This window comes from Cavia porcellus, unplaced genomic scaffold (genome assembly GCF_034190915.1).
Source record: "Cavia porcellus strain 051 isolate PalLab524CR breed Dunkin Hartley unplaced genomic scaffold, mCavPor4.1 scaffold_20, whole genome shotgun sequence".
Classification (NCBI taxonomy): domain Eukaryota; kingdom Metazoa; phylum Chordata; class Mammalia; order Rodentia; family Caviidae; genus Cavia; species Cavia porcellus.
Genome location: NW_026947503.1, coordinates 38,031,778 through 38,055,531, shown reverse-complemented (window position 1 = coordinate 38,055,531; position 23,754 = coordinate 38,031,778). Strand labels below are relative to the sequence as shown.

Below are 23,754 nucleotides of genomic sequence, written 5' to 3'. Positions count from 1 at the left end.
GACTCCTTCTTTTTCTTGAACCAAACAAAATATTGTTACAGCAAACATGAAGTCTTTTGTGTTTTTCACAAAGCTAGCTGTCACATTCCTTGAATCAAAATAAATATCTTCCCCTTTTCTCCTCATACCCCACTTTCTCAGCATTTGAAAGCAAAAATAAAGAATATAATTATTAATTTCATTAGTTAACTATTTGCTTTTACTGAGTGTTTTCTAGTTCAAAGTCCTGAAGAGAGTGCAAAAATATTTTAAAAATCTAGAACTTTATACTTTCACATTGGTTACATGGAGGCGCAAAAATATATAAATCTTATTCTCAACCTAGCCTAAGATTCTATATGACTATAATCGTTTGATGTGTAAGTTATGAAAACCTAAATAGCACAAAAAGTCACAGGCAACATGCAAGGGAAACTGAATCATGTGGGTAGGAAGAGAAAAAGATCACTTTCACTAGTCTGATCTTAAAAAAGAAAGAAAAAAGCTCTCCTTGAGATGAGTCTTCAACTATCTCTGAAATAGTAATTCTTAACTTGTATTATAGACAGCTTTGCCAGCAGGAAGAACGCCAGAAACCCTCTCCCTAAGGAAACGTACATACCCATAAATTCACACATAATTGTAATTTCTGGGAACTGGTGTACCTTTGGAAGTCCAGCCTTAGCCCAAGCTCCCTAGTTTAAAACCCACTGGAGAACTGATGGCCTATGGGAGCTAGGAGAGGGCAGCTAGGATGGCGGTGGGGGAGAGGGAATCAGAGGCTATGCACACTCAGTGCAAGACTGGATTCCTGGTCCAGAAATATCACATCATCCTTCTCTGCCTGTGCTTCTTGAGCTCTGCTCCAGGCTCTGGGGCGCCCATGGCAGGTTGGTTGTTTTGGGGATGCTGTATGCAAATTTTGAGAAAAGTCACTAAGAAAAATGCCTCTTTTTTTTTCCCAGCTCCTCACAACCAGTGACCTTGCAGCCAGCGACCTCAAAGGATTTCAGCCACAGGTGAGTTTCTGGATGGGTTTATGATGTTTAAAAGTGTCAGCTGTTCTCTTCTTCAGGACTGAGCAAATGAACTTGGATCTCTAGCTTCTTTGACTTCAAATACTGACCTTTAGAATGACCTGGTAGTTGCTCTCTACCTTCAGCTCCTCTTTCATCTGATCATGGAAAATACAACTTCTTTCTGTTTTCCCTTAATGTTTTATAATAAAAAAATACAGGTCAAAGTGCTTGGATATGGGGTGCTTGTTGAATTTAGGAAAAGCAGTGAGGTGAGTGGGGTTAAGGTTCTCCCCATCTCTTTTTGGACAGGACACTCACTTTCCTGTGATCTGCTTGTGCAAGTGCTTTGCAGTCACACAGTCCTGGTGGCCAGGTGAATTGTAGATTCCCACCGAGGCAGATGTTTCTGTTGTGCTAATCTTGGATAGGAGGTGGCCACTGTTATCACTGGCCACAGAGTTGTTTTCAGGATGCCATGGGAAAACCAAGAAAGGGTGCAAGTAAGGGCTTTGAGAGGACCTGCTTGGCAGGAGTGAAAACAGGAAATCGTCCTCCCTATCTCTGGAAGGGCAGTTACTGTCCCCTTCTCCCCACACACATAGACGCATATATGTACATATGAGATATACAGAAATCCTGGGCTTCTCCCATAGATCTCAGTGTAAATAGACCATTTATACAAAGAAAGGCAAATCGAAGTGTGATGGCATGGTGCTTAGTCCATGTTGTCTTTCCAAATGAAACTTTCTGCCATCCCAAGGCAGGTCCTGCCTTACCATTCCGCAGTATTATACTTTTGTAGGGATACATGTCTGAGTCAGTGGCAATGAACTTCTGGGGTGGGGAGCAGCAATTGTGTAATGGCAAGAGTGCTCGATGTTTTGAATGTTTTCTTCTTTAAACACATTTCACATTCATGAGCCCACTGTGCCCTCAGTAGCCTTGTGTTTGTGGGTTACCTCCTCTGAGTACCCTGTCATCTCTAAGGAAGCTGAGAACCTGAAAGTCCTCACATCACTTAGCTCTGGGCCACAGGGAGAGTGGGAACAGGCACAAGGAGGAGACAGTGAGAGGCTGGAGGAGGAAGATTAACAGAATCAAGGGCCCTTGGTGAGAGTGGAAAATAGATTCGTGTGGCAGTGTGGAGTGTTTTCATCACGGCTTGTCGGTCCTTCTGCTGGGCATGCACTGAGGTTTTAGAAATAGACAACCAGTTAGCCTTTTCGCCAGTCACTGAAAACTGATAACTAAAGAATCTCTTCACATACTAACACAAACTTCTTGTGGAACAAAGGGAATGTGAAACAAAAGCCAAAGAAAATCTGCATTTACCCACACCCTGCTCACCTCCATACCCCCTCTCACGTACTTGTAAAGTGTTATCTCAGCTACAGATTTTCTTTTATCTGATCATTTATTTTAAAATAGGGAAAGAGAGGGCTTTGTGTTATACTGTTTTGCTTGCTGGAAAAGTACGTAGTGGGGAAACAGTTTATACAAGATGAATAAAATGTGTGAATATGTGAGTGTTTTGTGCGTGAATGTAAGTGTGAGAAAGGAAAGATTGTGTGTGTGTGTGTGTGTGTGTGTGTGCGTGCGTGTGTGGTTTCGAGTTTGGCTTTTTTCTGAGATAATTATATTTTCTCTATTTTTGGTTAGATATTAGATTTAAAATGAAGAAGTAAGCAAAAGGAAAGTTGTATGTATTTAAGGTTTGTTCATTACCTTTGAAGGCAGGACCAGTAAAGGCCATTCTATGCCCCTCCACTCTAGTTCTGTTCCCCTGCCCACATCCACATTTTCCCATTCATGTGTAATCCCTTTCAAGCCAGAAGTATCAGTATTTTTTATTTCTCAAGATGTCTGTACCTAAGCCAGGGAAGTCCTAGGAAACTTCTGGCCAGTGCACGGTGCCCAGAGTAGAGTTAATTATTCAGTATCATTCCTAAATCAAAAAGTCCTGGATGTGAACACCACTCCTCGGAGGCTTTTCCAAATAGGAAAAAAAAAAAAAAAAAAAAAGCTGTCCACATGCTGTGGGAAGTTCCTCTACACCAAATTGCTGGCTTTTATTTTTCCCCTTTTCTCTTGATCTTCAGATGATTCTGAGCCTTATGCCCCCAGATGCCTGCAATAACCCATGAGTTATTGCGACACCTTCCAGAAGTGTCGCTTTCTGTCAGAAGGTACTCAGGAAGACACCCACCTGTGGTCAGCCTCTCAGCTTTCCCGTGATTCCCATTTATCAGTTGATTGTGAAGGGTTCATTTTCCCTTGATGCCTATTCCTATTGCAACATCTTAAATAAAATAATCACAGTTTCCCCACTAATCTTTGATGTCTTTAAAAATGTAGAATGTGGTGACTGTTTGAGGTTGGATTGTTCTCTTTCTGTGTTCTCTGCATCCAGATAGAACAGAGGAGGTTAAGGAGGCAGATACCTGGCTTTCTCCCCATTCTTACCAATATCCAGGGATACCTTGCTCAAACCTGGAAATACCTAGAAGTCATTGCAGGGCAAGTCTGTGAGCCCAAGATGTCTGAGTTACTGTAAAATACTGATTGCTGGTCTTCCCAGAAGTGGTGAGCTTGGTCTCTGGAACACAGGCAGGCACTGTCTCCTGGAGTGAGACTTGGAACTGGAAGGTGAGTTATATTCTCAGTACATTTTCAAAGCACAGATAGAGAACCTTCTGAAATTCACACCTAGACCACCTTGACTTTTGCCTCTTCTTTGGTTTCCCCCCAAATGCAACTCCCTTTATCTTCTAACATCTTGCTCTTGCTTTTTGAAGCAACACAGACATACTTGAGTCTCCTCCTTTCTAGTCTTTGGATCATCTGAAATCATCTTCACCTGCCTTTGTTGGGCTATTTTGGTCCACCCTGAAGTAGAATCAAAATTGGCATCTAAGTCTCTTCAGTAAAACATGTGCTTTCTTCTCTACTTTCTTTTTTTATTTCTTTTTCCCCCAATACAAAAGCTGTAAGTGTTCACTGTAGAAATTTGGAATGCACAGAGAACCATACAAACAATCTCTGTTATTTCACTCTATAAATATAGAGGATGACATTTTAAGGTATAGTCATCCAATATTTGCTCTAAAGAGGCATATAATTTTACCAGATTTTCTAATTGATGACATCTTTATAGGCTTTTTGTTGCCTACTATTTTTTGTTTACCTGTATGTTTTCCATGTCATTGGAAAGTCATGTAGTAGAGCAGCTGGCTATTCTTGTACCCAGTTGCTGGTATTATTTATTTAAACTCCTGTCTTGCTTGCTTTTTGCAGGCAGAGAGCTGCAGGAGAAATCAAAGGCAGATACTAGCACCCAGGATCCTGACCCAGTACACAAATAATGCCCAATGCTTTTTGGCATTCATTTCTTTTTTTATTTCTTAGCTCCTACACAAATGTGAAGATTGCTTAAGCATTGTCATAAAGTTCCCAAGGACATGTGTGTGTACTTACAATGGCCCAGGTGAGATGTGGTAAAGGAATAGCTGTCATGGGACTGAAGCAGATGTGGGCTTTCCATGACCAGCCATGGTGTTGCAAGAATGGCCTTACAGTGAGGTGTCCCCCACAGAAAGGAGTACAGGCTTAAATATGTGATCTTACCCTACAGGCTTTAATATGTGATCCTACCCTACATATAAACACATCAGCATCTCAAAAGGGAGGTCCTGCCAAGGAAAAATAGACTCTTAATTAAGAAAAGGAAGAGTGTAATAGTTGCAAATGGAGTATAACCATTTTTATGTGTTTCTAAATTGCCATTATGATCAAGTGGACTGTAGATGTAGTAAAAAGTGAAAAAAAAAAGACATACAGCAAAATATTTGGATTACACAGGGCTTTTGGTCACTTCATTGTCACTTCACTCAACAGGTTTCCATGAAAAACTTTTGTATTGGGCTCCCTGCTGTGCCCAGACCTCTCTCAAGAAGATATTATTTTTGGAAAGTTCTCATACCACTATGGACTTTGTGACTGTAGAGAAGTTATTTAATAACTCTGATTCTCATTTTATTGGGCAAGATTGTGTTATTTAGCTTATCTTACTGATTGTTGTGAAATTTAAATGAGATAATGCATGTGAAAGGAGCCTAATATAATGTTTGGTGTACAGCATGAATTGAATGACCACTTCCATTAGAAAACCATGGGTTGCATTAATTAAAAATTCAGATAGGGGAGAAATTACACCTGTACAGAACAAGCCTGGACGTCTTCCAGGCACAGGTATAATATACTTGGGTCAAAATAGATAAGAAGGAAGTAAGGTGGTAAACTTAGTCTAGGGCAGAGAAAGTCTGTTTAAAAGACAAGATAAAGGTGATGATATGTAAGTTTTATCCTGAAGCTTAAGATGTGGTATAATTTCTCTGCCTGCCTCCCTGGAAATATGCTATGAAATTCCTTGAAAATAAGGATGGAATCAAATTTCAGTTCTTAGAAGCTTGGGAAAAATAGACTTAGCAAAAAAAGCTATCATTGAAGTTTTCAAACTTACACATAAGTCAGCATCAAACTATAATATACCAGTATATCTACTGCTGAGCTTCAATGATATGCTGTTAGAAAAGCTTTCATTGCTAGTATTTGTTGGTTTCTGTGGCACATGTATCTCTGTCGTGGATAGTTTTAAATTGCCAGTAGTTCTAACAACTTGCTCTCAAACTCATTGATAGTTAGCTCTTCAGAGCTGATATGAACCAAATCCCACATGACAATTGTCCACTTTCAACTATTAATGCCAGTTTCTCAATCTTATTTCATGTGTACATGAAAATCACACACATGAAAAAAAAATTTTGCAGGTAATATTTTCAAACAAATCCAAGTCATCTTAGTATTTTGTTCAAATACTCCAGTAAGATTGTTTAAACAATAAAGGCTTTTTAAAAAATCATGACAAGCCAGTATCACACCTATGAAAGTTGATAGTAATTCATTAATATTTTCTCATACCCAATCCTTATTCAGATTTTTCTGGTCACTCTAATCTGCCATTTTACAGTAGTTAATGTGTTTGAAACAGGTTACAGGAATTCATCTGAGAGGGGCTGGGGATTTAGCTCAGCGGCATAAGCACCTGCCTTGCAAGCAGGCGGTGGTCGTGAGTTTGATCCCCCAGACCGATAAAAAGTTAAAAAAAAAAATTGATCTGAGAACAGTGGGATTCCCCAAGGGTTTGAGGGGGACAGGAGTCAAAGCTGGGGTGTAAGAAGACTGCTCTATTGGTCAAAGGTGTGCTGGAGTGAAGCAGGCCATACCCCTGCACCACGAGACTGTGTGAGAGGCCCCGGGAAGTGACCCTGGGCTGGGTACAGTGGAGAAGTTGCTGAGGGGAGGAATTGAAGAGTTTGAAGGCAACATCAGTGGGCCCAGCAACTGTTTGCTGGCTAGAAAAATGGAATGTTGTTAACCAAAACGAGGTACCAAATGAAGAACAATATTCATTCCTGAATTAATAATAATTATCTTCTCTGAATGAACCTTTGTTATCTTGGGCCCCAAATATCTCCTGCTGAGAGATCGCTGGGCAGCACAACCCTCTGCAACATGTACTGGGATCCAAGAATATTAACTCAGAATTTTTTATAGTAAAATCCCCAAAAAGTTTGAGAAGAAGCTATTTTTCTGGAAGTGTGAATATGGGGTCACTGAGTAGAAAGAAACCCTATTTGTGAGCATCTCTACAACAGAAATAAACATGAAGCGGAGCGGGAGTCCCAGCAGTAGCTGGTGCCGTGGTGGTTGTATTTTGTGATTTTCTTTGCTACAGATGAATATTTTTACACTGAGAAATAGATCCAATGGGAGCAGTACAGTCTTTTGAAACTCCTCTTTCAATCATGAAATTCCCAAATTTTAGGATCACTCATTCTTCAAAGGTCAATCATGATTTTTAAAACGGAATCACCAGTATCTGACTTGACTCTAAGTGGACACCAGCTGTTTATGAGTTCAGTATCAACAGTTATAAAGTTTCAAATGGTAGCTCTGGGGTTTTCAGAGTGCTCAGTCCTTGCTAGACTCAGCTAAATTGGGTTTAGGGGATGCTCACACTGCCTTTGCTTCCACATGTGTATGCTAGGGACTTTTTACAGGTCTGCTAAGCTTTACGTGTATTACTTTACTCACTCCTTACATTGCCTTTGTGAATCAGTAATTACATATTCCCATTTTATAAGTAAGCGCATGGAGGCACAGAAAAGCTAAGGTCACAAAGCCCAGAAGTGGAAGAAGTGGGATTTGAGCACAGGAACCTGGATTCATCATCTGTGTTCTTAACATATACTGTGTCACCTGGAATTAGACATTATCTCCATTGCTAAGATCATTCAAATCTATTCTGTCCACTGGTAAGACAAGCAGCTCCATCCTCATTTTGTGTGTACCATATTGAGTTTTCTCCATCTTTGCCAGAGTCCAAGAAAAAATGTCAGAGTCATAGAGACTATTGCTGCAGAGCACTTTGAACACTTCCGTTTCCCCCAGAGAATTTCTGTTGCTCTCATTCTCTTTTTATCCCCAGACTTCCAAAGGGAGAGTCTTGGTGGTTACCCATCCATAGCGGTGACAGTAAATCAAAGCAGAGGCAGGCAGTTCACGATGGACAGCTATAAGGAAACAGGTTGGCTTGTTTTGCACTCAGCACATTTGTTTTGCTCTTCGGGGAAGAGTCTCTCCAAAGCCTTGCAGTATACAAAAAAAACAGAGTCCTGCCTCTGGTGCTTTCTTGTCTTCCTGTCACCATTATTCTTCCTGTTTTAAAAGTGAAAAGATACCTTGGCCGCAGACCAAAATTATTAGGGTACTTGTGAGCTCCAGAGGAGTCCAGGCCTAATCCCAGGAGTTTGGTTCCATTTGCCAGCCAAGTTAGAGACTGGCATTTTCAGGAGCTCCTCAGGGCCAGTCAGGGCCCTTACTTTCTAGAAAAAGTATGCAACAGAAAACAAATCTAGAGGAGAAGATGGGGAGGCAGATTTACCATTCAAATGGGATCCTGAGCTTGGAGTTTGGTGTGGCTTCCTTTGCTCTCTTGAGCCCCCTCTGCCCAGCCACTCCTTTATCTGATGTGTAACACTTGCCCTTCTCATGTAGAGAAAGTATGACTAATTGTGGATTCTGCAAAGCTTATGCCTGTGTTCATCCCTTCTATTGCCATCAAATAATTGAGACTTGCCCAAGACTGTAAAAGAGCCAGTGATGGTGTTTGGGTTCATGGCCTTCTCTGCTTGCCATCTGTACACTGCTTCTGAGGTCTGAAGATATTCAACAAGCTGTATGACTTTTCCCAGAGAAAGCATGTGTCTAAGTGTCTGGTACAACTCATCTCCTGGCTTTCAGAGTGTCCAGAGCATGGGCATCCCTCTTTCAGCTTGCCTGGGCCACATTGAGTGAAGAATTGTCTTGGCCTGCATAGAAAATATATAACATAGTTAAGTGTATAAGTAACAGAACTTCACTTATTTTTAATATTTTTATTATAACATTGTATACATAACTATTATTTTTTTTTTTTTTTTTGGTACTGGGATTCAAACTAACAACCTTGAGTTTGCCAGGCAGGAGCTTGTGCCACTAAGCTATATCCCTGGCTACATATGTGATTATAATAATATTGTAACAAAAGCTATTTGGCACATTGTTACACTCCCTATACCATAGCTAAAAAACTATTTTAGCTTATTAAATTATTTTACAAAATTACACAAATCTATGTTTAGTAATTAAATAAGAAAACATGTGTGTCTGCTTGGTAACAGTAAATGCCCCCTATACAGGCACCACAATTGCAGGTAGGTTCAAATACTATTGTAATCTTTGGGTGTTACTCACTAACTCACTCAAGCCCAGGTAATGCCTGATACATGAGAGGTTTGATTTGGCTGACTTGTGTCCTCTGTGCAGGAGGTGAAGCTGACATTATACTGGGCCCTCCCCTACACAGTCTTTTGTTGTCACCTACACCAGCTATGTTGGAGCATTGCACAGTGGAGTTGTGGAAAGCATTGCTAAAAATCACACAATCATGTTAAAAGTTTACAGTCTTGTGAGAGCACCTTACTAGATGTGGAAGGCCACAGGTGGCCCGTGTTCTGTGGGTTAGACATGCCTGGTCCAGAGCCAGGTCTCTCCTAATAGTTCTCCTACCTCAGGCTTTTGCTTAGTAAACATGTGCCTTCATTCTAAATGCCTTGTATGTGAGCCTGGGCTGTAAACCAGGGTGGCCTGTCAAGCATCTAATATTGGTGTGCCATGAGGTACCTGTATTTTTCTTTGGTGAGGCTAAATATGAATGTTTGTACATATTGTGAATAATATCCCCCTTAAAAATGATACCACCACCTATAAAGGTGTCTTATTTAGGAAACCTTCACAAAACATGGATCTCTTCCTATAATTCACTAGGCAACCTATTTAGTTCTGTCTTTTACTGAACATTGTGATGATAACAGAGCATTCTTAACAAAATATTTACTCAAATGCACACATAAACATACACATTGCACTAAAGTCCAAACTAACACCAAGACTTTTCTTATGTGAAACCAACAGTTTTAAACTACAGGTATGCACTTTTTATGCTGCCTGCCTTGACAATATTTTTTAGTAGATTTTTTTAAAGCTAGCATTGGCATTTAGTCCTGCAGAGAGAAGTTCACCAGGTGTTTCGCAGAGAGTCTGGCATTTCAGTGGAATATTCTGAGTATTAATAAGTTCTCCTGGGATTCTAAATCTCTTTGGACTTCAGTATTTTGTTTCTTACTCTCATGATGTTCTGACCATCTAAGGACCACATGCAGGTGGGCCTGACTTAAAGCAACCCTAATATACAGAAGTTTATACCGAGGAAAAGTGATCAGTGGCAGGCAATGTTGGGAGAGGAGGCAGGTATTCACATGTAGAGATATCTTTCTTCTTTATCAAAGGAATCAGCATACGTTTTCTCTGCTGTTATGTTAAAATATGATGTAGACTTTCAAACCCTGATTTAAACTCAACTTTTCATGAAAGAAAGGAGGTAAGGGCAACTAGTGAGAATTACCCTCAAATGACACTCTCTTCTCTTTCAATTACAGTTTTCTCCTCTACAAAACAAAAACACAAAACCTTAGCAACAATGACTGGGGATTAGATGATTTCTTTGATCCCTTGAGACTCCAACGGTTTAATTATCCTCTGGCTCCTTCCACTACCTTTTTGTTTTGAAGATGTTTTACTCTTGTTTTTCTCTTCAATCTGTTGGCTAAGGGGATTTATATGTGAGTGTCTTTAAGAATTCTCCTTTAGTTCTGCTTACCTGCTGCCTGAGGTCTTGTATTGTGTCTCAAATATTGGCATTTCTTAGCAGCTTGATTACACTAACAGATTTTCCTGGGTCTGAGACTTTAGTGTGTTGCCCAACTTTACTCTGCGAGTTATCTGGTCTAGGAATGATTAACTCACCAACAGACCTTGAGAGATGTCCTCATAATCACTTTAGCAAAAGAGTCTACACCTGCCGGTGAGGAGAAAAGCGGTTTCTCCAGCAAATGAGTAATTGTTACTTTTGAAGTTCTTTTCAGTACTATTGTCTGGCTCACACTTCACCTGTCTTGTCTTCCACCTACCTGCTCACTCCCTGTCCTCCATAGTCTCCAAACAAAAGGACCAACTGAGAGGTGTCAGAAGACAGACAGAAGAGAGGGGTCTCCTAGCAGCACAGTCTTCAGATCTCAGGTTCCTTCTTCTAGCTATCTGTTTGCATTGGAGGCTAGGTTCATTCTGAAAACATCATCCACCTAGTGCTCTGGTATTTTTATAATGGCTTCCACTTTCCTGTATCCTCTCCAGTCATGCACATGGTTTTCCTTCTATCTGTCCCTCTTCTGTAACAGTGAGCACCAGAGCTTCTGGCAGAACTCATGTTTAGCAGGTGATCCCGACCAATGGTGCACACGCCTGAAGAATTTACGATGATGTCCTTGTAATCCTCACTACCATAAATAGTAAAAATCGATGCTTGTTTAGTAACAAAACATAAATCTTTCTTACCTTGCTGTGTCAATATGGAGGACAGGGAATATTTCCTATTGTTTGATAATTTTATTGTTAAAAGAATTGATTCTGAACTGACACTCATTAGTTTAAATCACAGGTCTGCCACATGGCTGAGTCTTCTTTAATAGAAGGATATCTACTCCATGGGAATTCTAGGAGAATTAAACAGATAGGCCCTGGGAACAATGTATAGCATCTAGCACATACACCATAAATGTGAGCTGCACCTTCTGTTACTAAGTTACATAATTGAAATCGATTGCAAATTGCTAAAGTCGTAATGTGCAAATTGCAGTTCCCAAAGACACTATGATTGGAGTTTTGTGTTACCAAGGAAAAACCAAAAGCTATATAGTTTTTTGCTGTTTTTTATTAGTATGTATTTGTGATGCATAATAATCACACTCATCTTGGGGAACTCATTATGGGGAATATATAGCATCTGATTTATTTTTACTTCCCTTCCCCACCCTCCTGTCTCTCCGTGTACTAAAAATAAAAGGTCTAAATCAAGTCTTCTTTTTTGACCAGTTAGTTTAAGGAACTATCCTTTAAAGAGAGCAATGGCAGGCACAATGGCCCTGAAAGAATGACCTCAGCAGAGGATGGAGAAGGAGAGTCTGGCAGGAGCAGTGTGAGGAGTGGGTAGGGCTTGTTGACAAGAAGAAGAAGACGTCCATAAGTGCCCTTGCTGATTTTATTCCTTGCTTCCACCACCATCTAGAGCACTTTTGAAATTAACATGTTATCTGTTACTCTTGGAAAAGCAATGGCTATAAAACTATTAAAAGTGCTATCAAGTGGTAAAAATGATTTTTAACAAAAGTATCAGGAGCATTTTTAACCACTAGAGTACTGCTTCATTTCAGCAATGGTTCTCAGCATTTTTCTGAACATTCACTTTGTCTTCTGCTCTGGGGAAGAGCCACAGGCCCAGTGATTTATTGCTCAGAAACTTTGGTGAGGCACTGTACCAAAGGACATTGGGATGGGTGCTGTCCAGGGAGACAGTTTTAGGGCATGCAGTCTTTTGAGTATTTTATGTGATGACTTTTAACACTGCTCATTTTTTTTTTCTATATAAAAAGTAATACAAGGGATGATCAGAGGAGCATGTGGGTTTGGACTTACAGGGCTTTCTGAGAGCTGTTCAGAAGAGAACCATGCTGACTGCCAGACTCTTGTTTCCAACACACAGTCCATCGCCAGCGTGCTGACAGGGCAAGTAGCTCACTGATGGGAAAAGGAGAGGTCTGTGCCCAGACGCCAGCCTTATCTGTACTGTGAGAAAACTCAGATGGCTAAATTTGGCTTTCCTGCCCCCAGTGTGGATAGGAACAAAAATACAGAACTGTGGAATAGAGGATGAGCATTGTATAAAAAGAGAATCTGTGTTCTTCTAGCAAAAAAAAAAAAAAAAAAAAAAAAAAAACCTCAATTGTTATTTTTTAATCTCATCCTAGGATTGTTTGTATAACAAAGGTCAAACCAGAATGCCCCCAATAAAAAATATATGTGTACTAATTCTAATATTTCTATAATAACTTCTCTACTTGGGAGTATTTTCAAGATGTTATTTATTACTTCTCTAATTTTTGAAACCAGTAACTTGCATGTGGATGACCTAATCTTTAAGGTTTATTTGCCTTCATCATGATTTTATAGTATAACTTCAGTTACTTTTGGACATTGTATCCAAAGGAGACAAATTTTTATTAAACCAGTTGGATTCTCCTACCCTGAACCTATTGCGTTGTTGCCATGTTGGCCTCTTGAGAACGGTGGCCAAATGTAGGCATAAGTAAGAAAAAAAGGTATCGCAACATGAAAAGACTGTGAAAGCTCAGCTTGCAGGCATCTAGAGAGGCAGTGCTTCACTCTTGATAAACTCCAGCAGAAAAGAGCAATCAGCTAAACGAGAGCTGGACAAATTAAATAGCTGAGTATTATTTCAAAAGAAAGCTTGGGCAGCATCAGAAATTCCCCATCAGCTGTAATAACGCCAATTACTTTGCCAATTGCAGATTTCAACGTGATGTGTTTAGTGCAATCAGGCGTCCGACTCTTGCAGGGGCCTGATGGGTTTTGTTTACTGCGAATGTGCATTTATGGAGAATCTTTTACACCCAGAGGCTTAAGCTCTGGATGTCCTTCTCTCCATCCAGATCATACACAGCTGAGGGAGATTATTTTTGACAAGGAGGCAGGAGCAGTCTGGACCCAGTGCCTTCTCTCATTGGAGAATGCCTGAGATTTAAATATAAAGAGCACAGCTGGGTTTGATAATTCTTAGTGAATGTGGCAATCTCCAGAAAACCTCTCTGTAGATTAACCAGCCGGTTAATAAATACATATTTCTGATTATGAGTAAGGCTGCTTGGCATGTTGGAGCATTGGACACATCACTATTAAGCAGCAATAACAAACACAAACCTCTGGGAAGAGAGAATGCGCCAAGAGTTCATTAAGCCTTAAATACTGACAAATGGGGGTATTGGGGCTTTCATTGTCTCCCTTTGAGAATCATTTGGTGGAATGTCAAATATAGAGATCATTTCAAATATGGGAAGAGATCATAAGTGAAGAGATGCACCCCACCCCCAGCATTTTAGCAGAAGAAATAAAATGTCACATGTGTGGAGAACATTCATTTTCTGTTTACATTTGGCTTCAAAAATAATGGCTCCAGCTACTCTGAGGAGTGAGCTGAGATTCTCCATTTACACTCCCAATTGAGGAAGGTGCTAATCACAGGCATTTACTGAGTGGCTTGGCCTGACTGTCAGCTCTGGTGGAAGCTGTATCTACACTGCTGGGGGTGTGGATGAAGAGCTAAAAGCTGATCTGATTCCACTTGTGCTCAGCTGTCATCTGAGGCTAGAGCTTGGAGGAGAATAGGAAGCTCTGTTTTCCCTCTGTTTAGTGAAGACACATTTGTGTGTTACTGACTTTTTTTTTTTTTTTTTTTTTTTGGTAACCTACCTTTTCCTCCTTCATACCTTCCCTAAAGGCTGCTTCAATTGCTGAAGAAAGGGTTTTCCCAACTCAAAGGCAGCTATCTGTGCTTCCAAGTCACGGCTCTGGAATTCCCCAAACCCTCCCTCTCTCAGCCTCGCAGCTGCCACTGAACTCCCTGCTCACAAGCTCCAGAGGAGGACAGCCTGATTTTAGATAGAAAAGCAGATGGGAGTTCAGGCAGTGTCAGAGAAGAAGTCATAGGATATCAAGTTTTCACGGAATGTTTCTTGGTATGGGCTTCAGTAGCTTTGCACCTGATTCATTCCAGGAGTGTGTATGAGTGTTTGTGTGTTTGTTCATGTGTATGTCTAAATGCACATGCATGTGCACATGCATGTTTACCTTAAAAGAGTTACTTAAGCTAGTGCATCGGTTTTGACACCAGTCTTTCTGCTATCGGCAACTGTTCAGATAATGTTCCTGCCTCTCAGATAAGAGGCAGATCTTGTCTCCTGCACATCTCTGGGGACAGGAAAGGGCCTCAGAAACTATGAGATAACATAAAGCAGTAAATACAGGCAAGGGCATCAAATCATGCCCATTTATACACAGCATCAGTGACCGTAGCCAATGGCAGAGAGGGAGCAGATACATCCAGCCGCCTCATCAACATTAACTGGAAAACATTCAGTGATGTCCTGGTCTGTGGGGAACTTCATGTGTTCACCCATGAGCCCAGAGGACAGCTCTGAGTAGGTGGCGTAGTCTTCACCAATGAACGGGATGTTCTAGGTGATGCTCATCAAATGTAGTCGGGGGAGGAGGTGATCTTGTCTGCTCTCTTGAGCCCAGTACCAGATTATAAGCACTGAAGCAGCTCAAGCACTGTGAAAATAAAATGTCCTCTTGCAGCATTATTTTTCACCGTTTTTCTTGTATTATAATGTCTTTAATATAAGTATACACCTGGAAGTTTGTGTCAATCTTAGTGCTTCCACTTTTCACAAACACGTGCGGTCTAGAACAGCTAATTTGGCTGTACTGTTCGGTCATTTTCACTAGGCATGGCGTGAACCCCCTACAAGAATCAGAGCCACTATATTCCTTGCACCAATGGACAAATGACAATCAGGCTCTAAGCTCTTATACACTGTATTAAAAAATAAAAACTATTTATGTAATGATTTCAAAAGTAATTTGGAATTTGATGAGCACTGAAAACATGTGAAAGCAGGAACAATTAACTCCATTTTATGAAGGGAAAAAAAGAAACTGGGGCAGATCTATGGATTTTTCTCCAACTTCTCAATTTGTAAGTGGTGAAGTGATAGAACAGAGATTCAAGCCATGCCTTCGGACTCTTAGACCCTTCTTTCCTCTTGTTCTTTGCTCTTTCAGAAATAAGACAACAGGGAAAATAATACTATGTATCAGTGGCATCTATATGCTTTGCCTTTATGTATACAAGAGATATAGAATTGCTGCTAAAGTAATTATCCCCCAAAGGAAAAACAGAGCCAATAATAGTTGTTTGAAAGAGACTGATTTCCAGTATATTAGGGAGAATTTCCCAGCAACACAATGAACTCACTCCCATGTGCCTAGTTAGCACCCAATCTCTAGATGTTTATAAATGGCATCTGTAAGAAAGGCAAGGGACAGGGTTAGCACCTCCTGATGTTCTGCTCAGTTTCTGCTTTTGGCATCTGTGTCATCCTGTGTGATCCTGTGTGGATAACCTACCTGAGCCCTGGTTTTCCCCTGTGAGAAGTATTCACCTCACCTGGAGAAACAAGTATATATGTAAAGATCCAGCTGAGCCTAGATGGGTGCACTCTCAGTAAACATGGATTTAAGGCCTCTCCAGCAGGCCATTTCTCCAAGTCATTTTCTCCTCTGTATCTCCCTTTCCCGACACCCCTTCCAAGTAAATGACCTTTGCATAGGCCAGAAAAGTCAGCACCAGAGCATCCTTTCAGTAGCGCCATGGGAGCTAAGGAACCACAATCTCCACTCAAGTTCTGGACCAGAACTTCAAAAATTCACTTAGGATTCAGATCCCAGAAGAAGATCATTAGAAAACTAGAAAATGAGAACTGAACTTGCAGGCTACTCTGAGTAATTCACAAGTATGCCATCAGGGAGAAAGTTTTCATGTTTGCCAAAAGATGATACATGGAAAATGAGTCAGTTAAGATATTCTTATCCAAATAAAACTTCTTCTAGTCCACTGTGCTGGACTCTGCTGGCATCTTGAAGAAGTTTTTCTAAACATAAATGACATGAGTAATCTGAGTTTCTCAGTACTTCAGGAGGTCAATTGCTAATATTCATCGAGTATCTTAAATTTCTGACTACTATAGTAGTACATGTTCATTGGAGAAAACTTGAAAAATTAAAATTAAAGGAGTTAAAAATCACTTGAAATTCTACATAACAATGAACACTTTTTGGAGTACAGGCTATGAAATTTATCTTATATGGGCACTCACAATTAAATGGAACTTTGTCACTTTGAAGACAACATTCTCCATCTGAGATTCTTGGGATATTGAATATTTACTTTGCAACTTTGTGTCTCAGTTTCCTTATCTGTAAAAGTGTAAAATGACCTTGATCACATTTTCTAAACCACACTCACTAGAATTTTATGACTATTTCTTAGACAAAACTGATCTTCAGTCAATAGGTTTTGCAAAAGCCAAGTAGAAAAGCAGTATGGATTATTATCTATGTTCTCACAGCTTTTGTTACTGAGTAAGCACTTGGATCCCAAGAAGAGACCTGTTGGAACCTAGAACACTTTTTCACAACATACCTGCTAATGAATTGTAGAGGTAATAGTCTTCAAAATGCCTTGGGGATCCCACCATACCACAGTCACTAAGGGTTTCCTATTTCAATGTGTGCTGATTCCTGATTTTTGGCACACAGAAATATTGAAACTGATCCTCTGAACTACAAGCCTGATAGTATTAAAAAGCTAATCCATAGGGCCCTGCCCTCCATGTGTGTGGGGAAGCAAGGAGCTAAAGATTTCCAAGTAGTTGTAACATTAGACCTTAGAAAATATGCATTCCATAACTGAAATCAAGAAGCAGAGTGCAGGAGCTGATTTTGGCTGAAGAGTGTCTTTGAGCACCAGGCAGCTGAAAAACATGCTCCCAGGCTGAGCTCTAAGTCTTCAGATGTGCCCCTTTCATAAAAAAAAAAAGTGATTTGCCTTGTAAGAGTCACCCCAATTCTATAGTTCCATTGCATTTTGCTTGTTCAAGTCTTATATTCCCTGTAGTTCATGCCCACAAATTCTTAGTCAGCTCTCATTATAGCCTCCAAACTATGCTCCTCTATACTTGCTTTGTTGAGTGATTAGGGTCAGGGAAAAATGTTTCATGTGAGGAAAAATTTAAAAACAATCATAGCTGAGCATATGTTATAAAATTAATAAGAGCTCAGAGGAATCAGAGCAAGACAGACTGATAGCTGGCATCAACTTGCCTTGCCAGTTTCTTTATTTAACAAAGGGGGAGGTGCAGTGTCTGTGCTCAAGTTACTTTTAAGAAGTCATTCAGCCTCTGATGCTTTTTTTTTTTCTATTCATTTTCTTCCATTTCATTCCTGTGAATATGGGACTTTTAGAGATGACAAAGAGTGTAAATGAGCATTTGGGTTATTTCCAAGATGTGGCTATTACAAATTGTGCAGCTGTAAACATGGGTGCACATACATTGCTGTAGTATGTCCATCAACCGAGGAATGGATAAAAAAGATGTGGTATTTTTACACAATGGAGTACTACTCAGCCACAAACGACAAGCTCAACAAGTTCAAGGTTTAATAGGTAAATGGATACAACTAGAAACCACACTCATAGGTGAAATGAATCAGACTTGCATGTGTAAGTACAGTATTGTCTCATTAGTATAAGAAACTGAAAAAGTAAATAAGATCCAAAAGTGACAATAGATATAGTAAAAGGGCAAGAAACTGCTCAAATGGAAATTATGTTGTTTGATCAATTTTGCATGCCTGCATCTGTGCAACTATTTTGAAGATAACAATATGCAATATAGCAACTATTGTTAAATTCCTATCATTTTGGTTTGAAATCTATATTGCTGTTGTTCTTTTTGTTGGTGTTGATGGTGTTGTCATTTTGCTTTTGTTGTTATTTTGTTTGTTTGCTTCTCAATTTTTGTTTTTTTTTCTCTTTACAATAAAAATAGTACAAATAAAAGTTTGCATAGCTTACCTCTTAGGATACTGGCTACTTAAATCTTTACCCTGTTCTAACCTGCTTATTCCAAAGTCCTTCTCTGTCCTTTTTCTCCTTTTTTAACCATATTTGGATAGTGTACTTTTACATTTATTTGTAAAAGTGGTTTCACTTTTTAATAAAAAGAGCTGTTTAGGATGTGTAACCTTCTGGGCTACACAAAGCCTTCCATTGGAAGGATGCTGTTACCTCTCCAGTTCCTCTTAAGTTGGACACCTGTCCAAACATGGAGAAAATATTATTATTAGGAGTTTTGTTAGCATAGTAATTACCTCTTTTTATGAAGAAATTAGTAAACCTTCCATTTTATTATTAATTGGACGAAAAGTAACTCTTCTTATTGCCACACATAGATAACAACATTCTAAAAGCCCTTACAGCTCTCCACTGAGTTCTTCTAAAGTGACCTCCAGTTCCTATTGTAGGCTCTTCTGGTATGGAACCTGTCAAAGATGTTGGCCCTGACTGGCAGTAGTCTCTTAGGAACACATATTGGCTGAATGAATGCATGCATGAATGATTGAATGAGTGAATAGTATCACCACTTGGCTCTTGGGAGCACCTTGGATTTTGGGGTTAGAAGAAATTGAGTTGAATTTTTGTTCTTTCCTGTAGTGGATACACGATTCTAAGAAAATGACTTCTCATTACTCATTTGTTAAGTGGCACCCTTAACTCCCTTTGTGTATTACTGGAAGGATTGGAGACAAACAATGTAAAGTAGCTGATACAAGGTGTGTTCCTAGGCCCAGAGAATCAGAGAAATTTCTTTTCTTTTCTTTTCTTTTTTGTCTTTTTCGTTTTTATCGGTACCAGGGATTGAACTCACCGCACACTTGCAAGGAAGGCGCTTATGCTGCTGAGCTAAATCCCCAGGCCCTCTTTTCTTTGCTTTTTGTTGTTGTTTCTGGTTTTTGTTTTTAACTTCCATTCCTTTCTCAATGCCTAGCTCCAAGTGGGACTTTAGAAAGTGTTTGATGACAAAAGAGAGCTGAGCATGATTCATCTAGAGGCCAGAGTCATTCACACTGAGGAATTATCTCTCCTTCTTCTACTGGGTTGCTGTTCTTGACTGGGGAAGTCCCCAGTCTCCTGGTTGCCACTTTGTTCCAGCCAATCTGGTGTCTACTGCTCTCTTTTTCTGGTTGTTCTGAGCATGAACAAGATTACCTGGGGATTCCCATCCTAATAGACTACTACCCTTAGGGCAGAGAAAGCAACTCTGATAATGACATGATAAAACAGAGGGCTTTTCTCTGTTCTCAGCCAAGGGCTGAGTAGTAGAAAAACAGGCTGTGTATGCAATGTTTGAAACCAAGGATGATAGATGATCTTCAGCATAAGAATACATGAGCAAAAATGGGCTAGAATCAGTTATTCTAGGGAATATCCACTCAGTGGATAACAGTCTGGCTATATGTGATAGCATAGATAGAAAGCAGAATTACAGTGAACAGTTGCCAACTGTATTCCATATGCCCAGGGCTTATCTGCAGAGGGCAAAGACAGGAGGAAGTCAAATGCCCAAGCATAGGCGATCAAACAAAAATCACATAGTGGAGTGGCAGCAGGACACTCATTTTCACACAGTGGGAAACCAGATTCCAAAATGAAAGGCCTAAGCTGGAAAAATGTGGGACACTAGGGCATGAGATAGTAGAGCCAAACTAGAACAGATCAGGAACAGCAAGGAAAGTCATTTTTCTGGACTCAGATAAAGACCTTACACATCAGAGGTTTACCCAGTCTTGCTCCTCAAGGCAAAGCATCCCAGATCCCTGTAGTAATGGAGCCTTCTGCATGTAGCTCCATCCACCAGGAAGAATGATCAAGTTCTATTCCAAACTCCCAGTGATTCAAGTTATGTAAGATGAACCCAAAGCCATGCACTTCAGTTGGTGTGAAGTAGAACTAGTTAACCTCAAATCAACAACTTTGACCTTTTGTTAGTCAGTTAGCTCCGTCTGTCCTAAGGTGCATTTTTAGCAATTAGTCAGATGATCTGTCTAGGCTACTTTTCGAACACACGCATGAGTTCTGGTCAGGTCAGTACATGGAGGAGCCTTTTCACAAGATCCCAAGAAGTAATGTTTCCTACTCATACTGTTTGTACGCTTCTTTAACTAAAGATTTATGATCTCTAAAGCCTCACAAATTACATTGGTGGCAGAAGGAATGGGCTTCCCATCTGGTGCAAAGTAAAAAACTGATATGGCAAATAAGGGAGCTTTGTGAATTTATTAAAGCTGTGTAGATCAGCCTTTTCATTTCTCTAGACTTACCTTATCTACCGAGTCCTAAATTCTGTCTGTTACGTGTTTCCTTTGTGTGGGCTTGTATGAGCAGTGATTGTCATTGACATGGCCAATGAAAAGTAATAATGTTGATGTCATTGACAGATCGCTCAGGGGTGTAGAGCATAGAAATGAATGATAGTATACTGGAGGTCCAAGAAAAAGGTAGAAATAAAGAGGTTTGGTATCATAGTCACTTTGTTCATTGCAGAGACACAATACTGAATACCCACAATGTAAAGAGGAAGAGCTTAGTTTGAGTCATGATTTGTAGGTTTCAGTCTATAGTCTGCTGACTCCAGGAGCACAGGAGTATGACACAGCAGAGCTTCTTACCACATGGTGGCAAGGAAGCAGAGAGAAAAAGGAGGAGTCAGAAAAGGACAAAAAAACCAAACCTTCCAGGCCAAGTCCCAGGTGATCTGCTCTTATATAGCAAGTCATCTACAAGAACAAATTCAATCACCTTCCAAAGGATGAGCACATGAGGACATCTCGATATAAACCAAACATCTGGAAAAATTGATAACCAGTCCTTTGTGGAGTCCAGTCAATTCATCACTTGAGTTGCAATGACTTCTAGAGAGATGACTCAATTTGTTTACAAATAGTTCCCCTCTGTTCCTTCCCAAATGTTTAAGGTACAGTGTTGGATAATACCATAATTGACCACTTAACCATCAAGGGGGAGCTTCTGTATCAAACATTTATTTTGAAAGCATGACAGCAAACAGATATTATTTGCCCATAGACCTTAATTGTTTGGAAGTTGAATATCTTTCCTAAAGACATTCCTTTTCCTCCCTGTTACTGAAAAGCCACACCCCTCTCACCTTCTTTGCCTCCAGGCTTTCAAAACAGAGATTAATTTTTTTTAATTTTTTTTTTTGCTAACTAAGGAAAGAATCAAATGAAGAACTTAGCTAACTTTATGTTGAGATGTCCATTCCTCCTCTAAAATATTTGAGGACCATCATCAGAGCTTGATTCATTGTTTCTGTTCAAACATGTCCAATAAACAGAAAACAGTGAAAAATTTGGATTTGTCAATTTAAACAGTTTGATTCCCTGTAGAGTCTATTTTTGCCACAGTTCAGTGGTGAGTGTACTTTGGAGTCATAAGAAATACTGCAACTGAAAGCAGAAATCATACTGTGTTCTAGAGACCTCAGAACATGGGGTTGGCGCATGCCTGCCAGATGTATGCCATGCTAATTTGCTGTCAAAGAATTGACACTGAGATCTACATTTGGGGCGTTCTGCTGAAGAAATCTTAGAAGAATGCTAGGTTAATTAGTGATATTAGTCAGATTGATGCACAGTTAACCCATGGCAGATTTTATATCTATACATATAGAAAGGAGTTAAAGTCACTGTGAGTTTAGATGTTGATAATTCTTCACCATCTATATGGCATGGTAGACAGCTTTTATTGGTAACTGGCCAATAGAAATTCTTTAGAGCTTCTCATTTCTCTGAAAGTTTTCTCCTCTTAATGGATAGTATAATTCCTCCAACATTTAATAGAGAAATTTTTATTCAATCAATGTCTTTATTTACTTAATTAACAAAAACTTTATGGTATAAAACACAATGCTTGATATATGTACACATTGTGGAAAGAAAGGCTAAATCCAATTAAAATACCCATTATCTCTTGTATGTAGCACTTCTTAGTGAAAAAGATATTTAAAATCTGTTCTCAGTTTTGAAGTTTAGAATACCCTGCTGTTAACTGTAGTTGCCCAATGTACAAGAGATTTCCTGAACTTACATCTCTTAATTAAAATTTTGTACCCTTTGACCAACATCTCCTATCTAAACCTGGAAGGATTTATTGTTTTATGTCTTCTTTCTCCAATAGTGATAAATCTATATATAAAAAGCATGACAAAGACATCTTTGTAAAGCATAAAGGGGCCACTAGTTCTATATGATTCTATACTTTTCTGCATCCTGGAATTTTCTCTACATAAATTGTCCCGTTTCTCTCCATCTATGGAGGAAACTATACCAAACTGAGAATCCTCTTTCGCAAGAATGCTCTTAGAGCATTCTTAGAGGTAAAGAATGGAATATCTAGAGATGTTTGTGTAGATTCTAGTGAAGTGTGCTATATCAACTTATTATTAGAACAAATATTCTCATTTTTCTTAGCTCTTTAATATAGGATATCTCTCAAAGCAGCCTAATCCATATCTAGCAGGAGAAAGGTGACAAATAACCTACAGGATATAATTTATCCACCTAATAGTGTTATATTTGATAGTGCTTTGTTGCTTAAAAAGTAATTTCCTGATGATTAATTAATTTTATTTTTTACATCAACCCATGACCTAGTTAGAGCAATTATTGTCATCTAAGTTTTAAATGTAGCTAACTGAAGATGGTGAGATTAAACAATTTGCCCAAGCTCACAGAGTTAGTAAGTGACCAGACTCACTTGCAATTTACATGGATATTCTGATTCCAAGTCTAGGATTCTTGGCAAATGCAAAATGCTAAAACCTTTGACGAGAAGGGACGGCACATCCATTCAAAATGAAATAAAATAAAAGATCTCATGTATATGACTATGTTTAATCTACATTTTACCACACATGTTTAGCCAATAAATTTTATTTAGTGACTACTGTTTATAAGGCATTCCAGTACTTAGATATTAGAATAATCAAGGAAATTGGTATGAGAAATAGACCTTCAGTTGAGTAGAGCTCTGATTTGTTTTCTTTCCTTTGATTTATTTCCTGGATAGAAATGTTCAATTGCATTGCATTTTATTTACAGATGTGAGCACACTATCTCCGTGCTCTAGGAAATGCTCAAGGTCCTTCCAGGGTTCTAGTATGCAGAGAAGAGGAGAATGAGTTGGGTCTCAAAGATGGCATAGGGAGAACAAGCGGAGGAGGAAAGTACTTGTAACCAGTATGTCCTGATGCCTACCCTTAGGCAGGCTTTGTGGCAGACATTTTCTGTTCTAGTGTGACCCTGCTCTGTTTTATTCGAGAAACAGAGACCCACAACATGCGGGTCAGAGAACAACGTGAAACAAGTTGATACACATCTAGATTTAATTTTACTACTTCTTTTGTGCACATTATTATCCTTTTCATTCTCTTTTGCCGCTTGTCTTTCTCCTCTCCATTTAGTTGCCAGTATTCCCAGGAGA

General features: G+C 39.5%; 1 protein-coding gene across 5 annotated transcripts in view; it reads left to right on the top strand.

Moving 5' to 3' along the window:
• Nucleotides 1-23,754, top strand: part of Setbp1 (SET binding protein 1) — a 377,571-nt gene that overhangs the window by 177,828 nt on the left and 175,989 nt on the right. For all 5 annotated transcript variants that reach the window (XM_063231756.1, XM_063231759.1, XM_063231755.1 and 2 more), the window contains exon 3: nt 945-998. In XM_063231756.1, the coding sequence (XP_063087826.1) occupies nt 945-998 (54 nt within the window). The remainder of the gene's footprint in view (nt 1-944; nt 999-23,754) is intronic.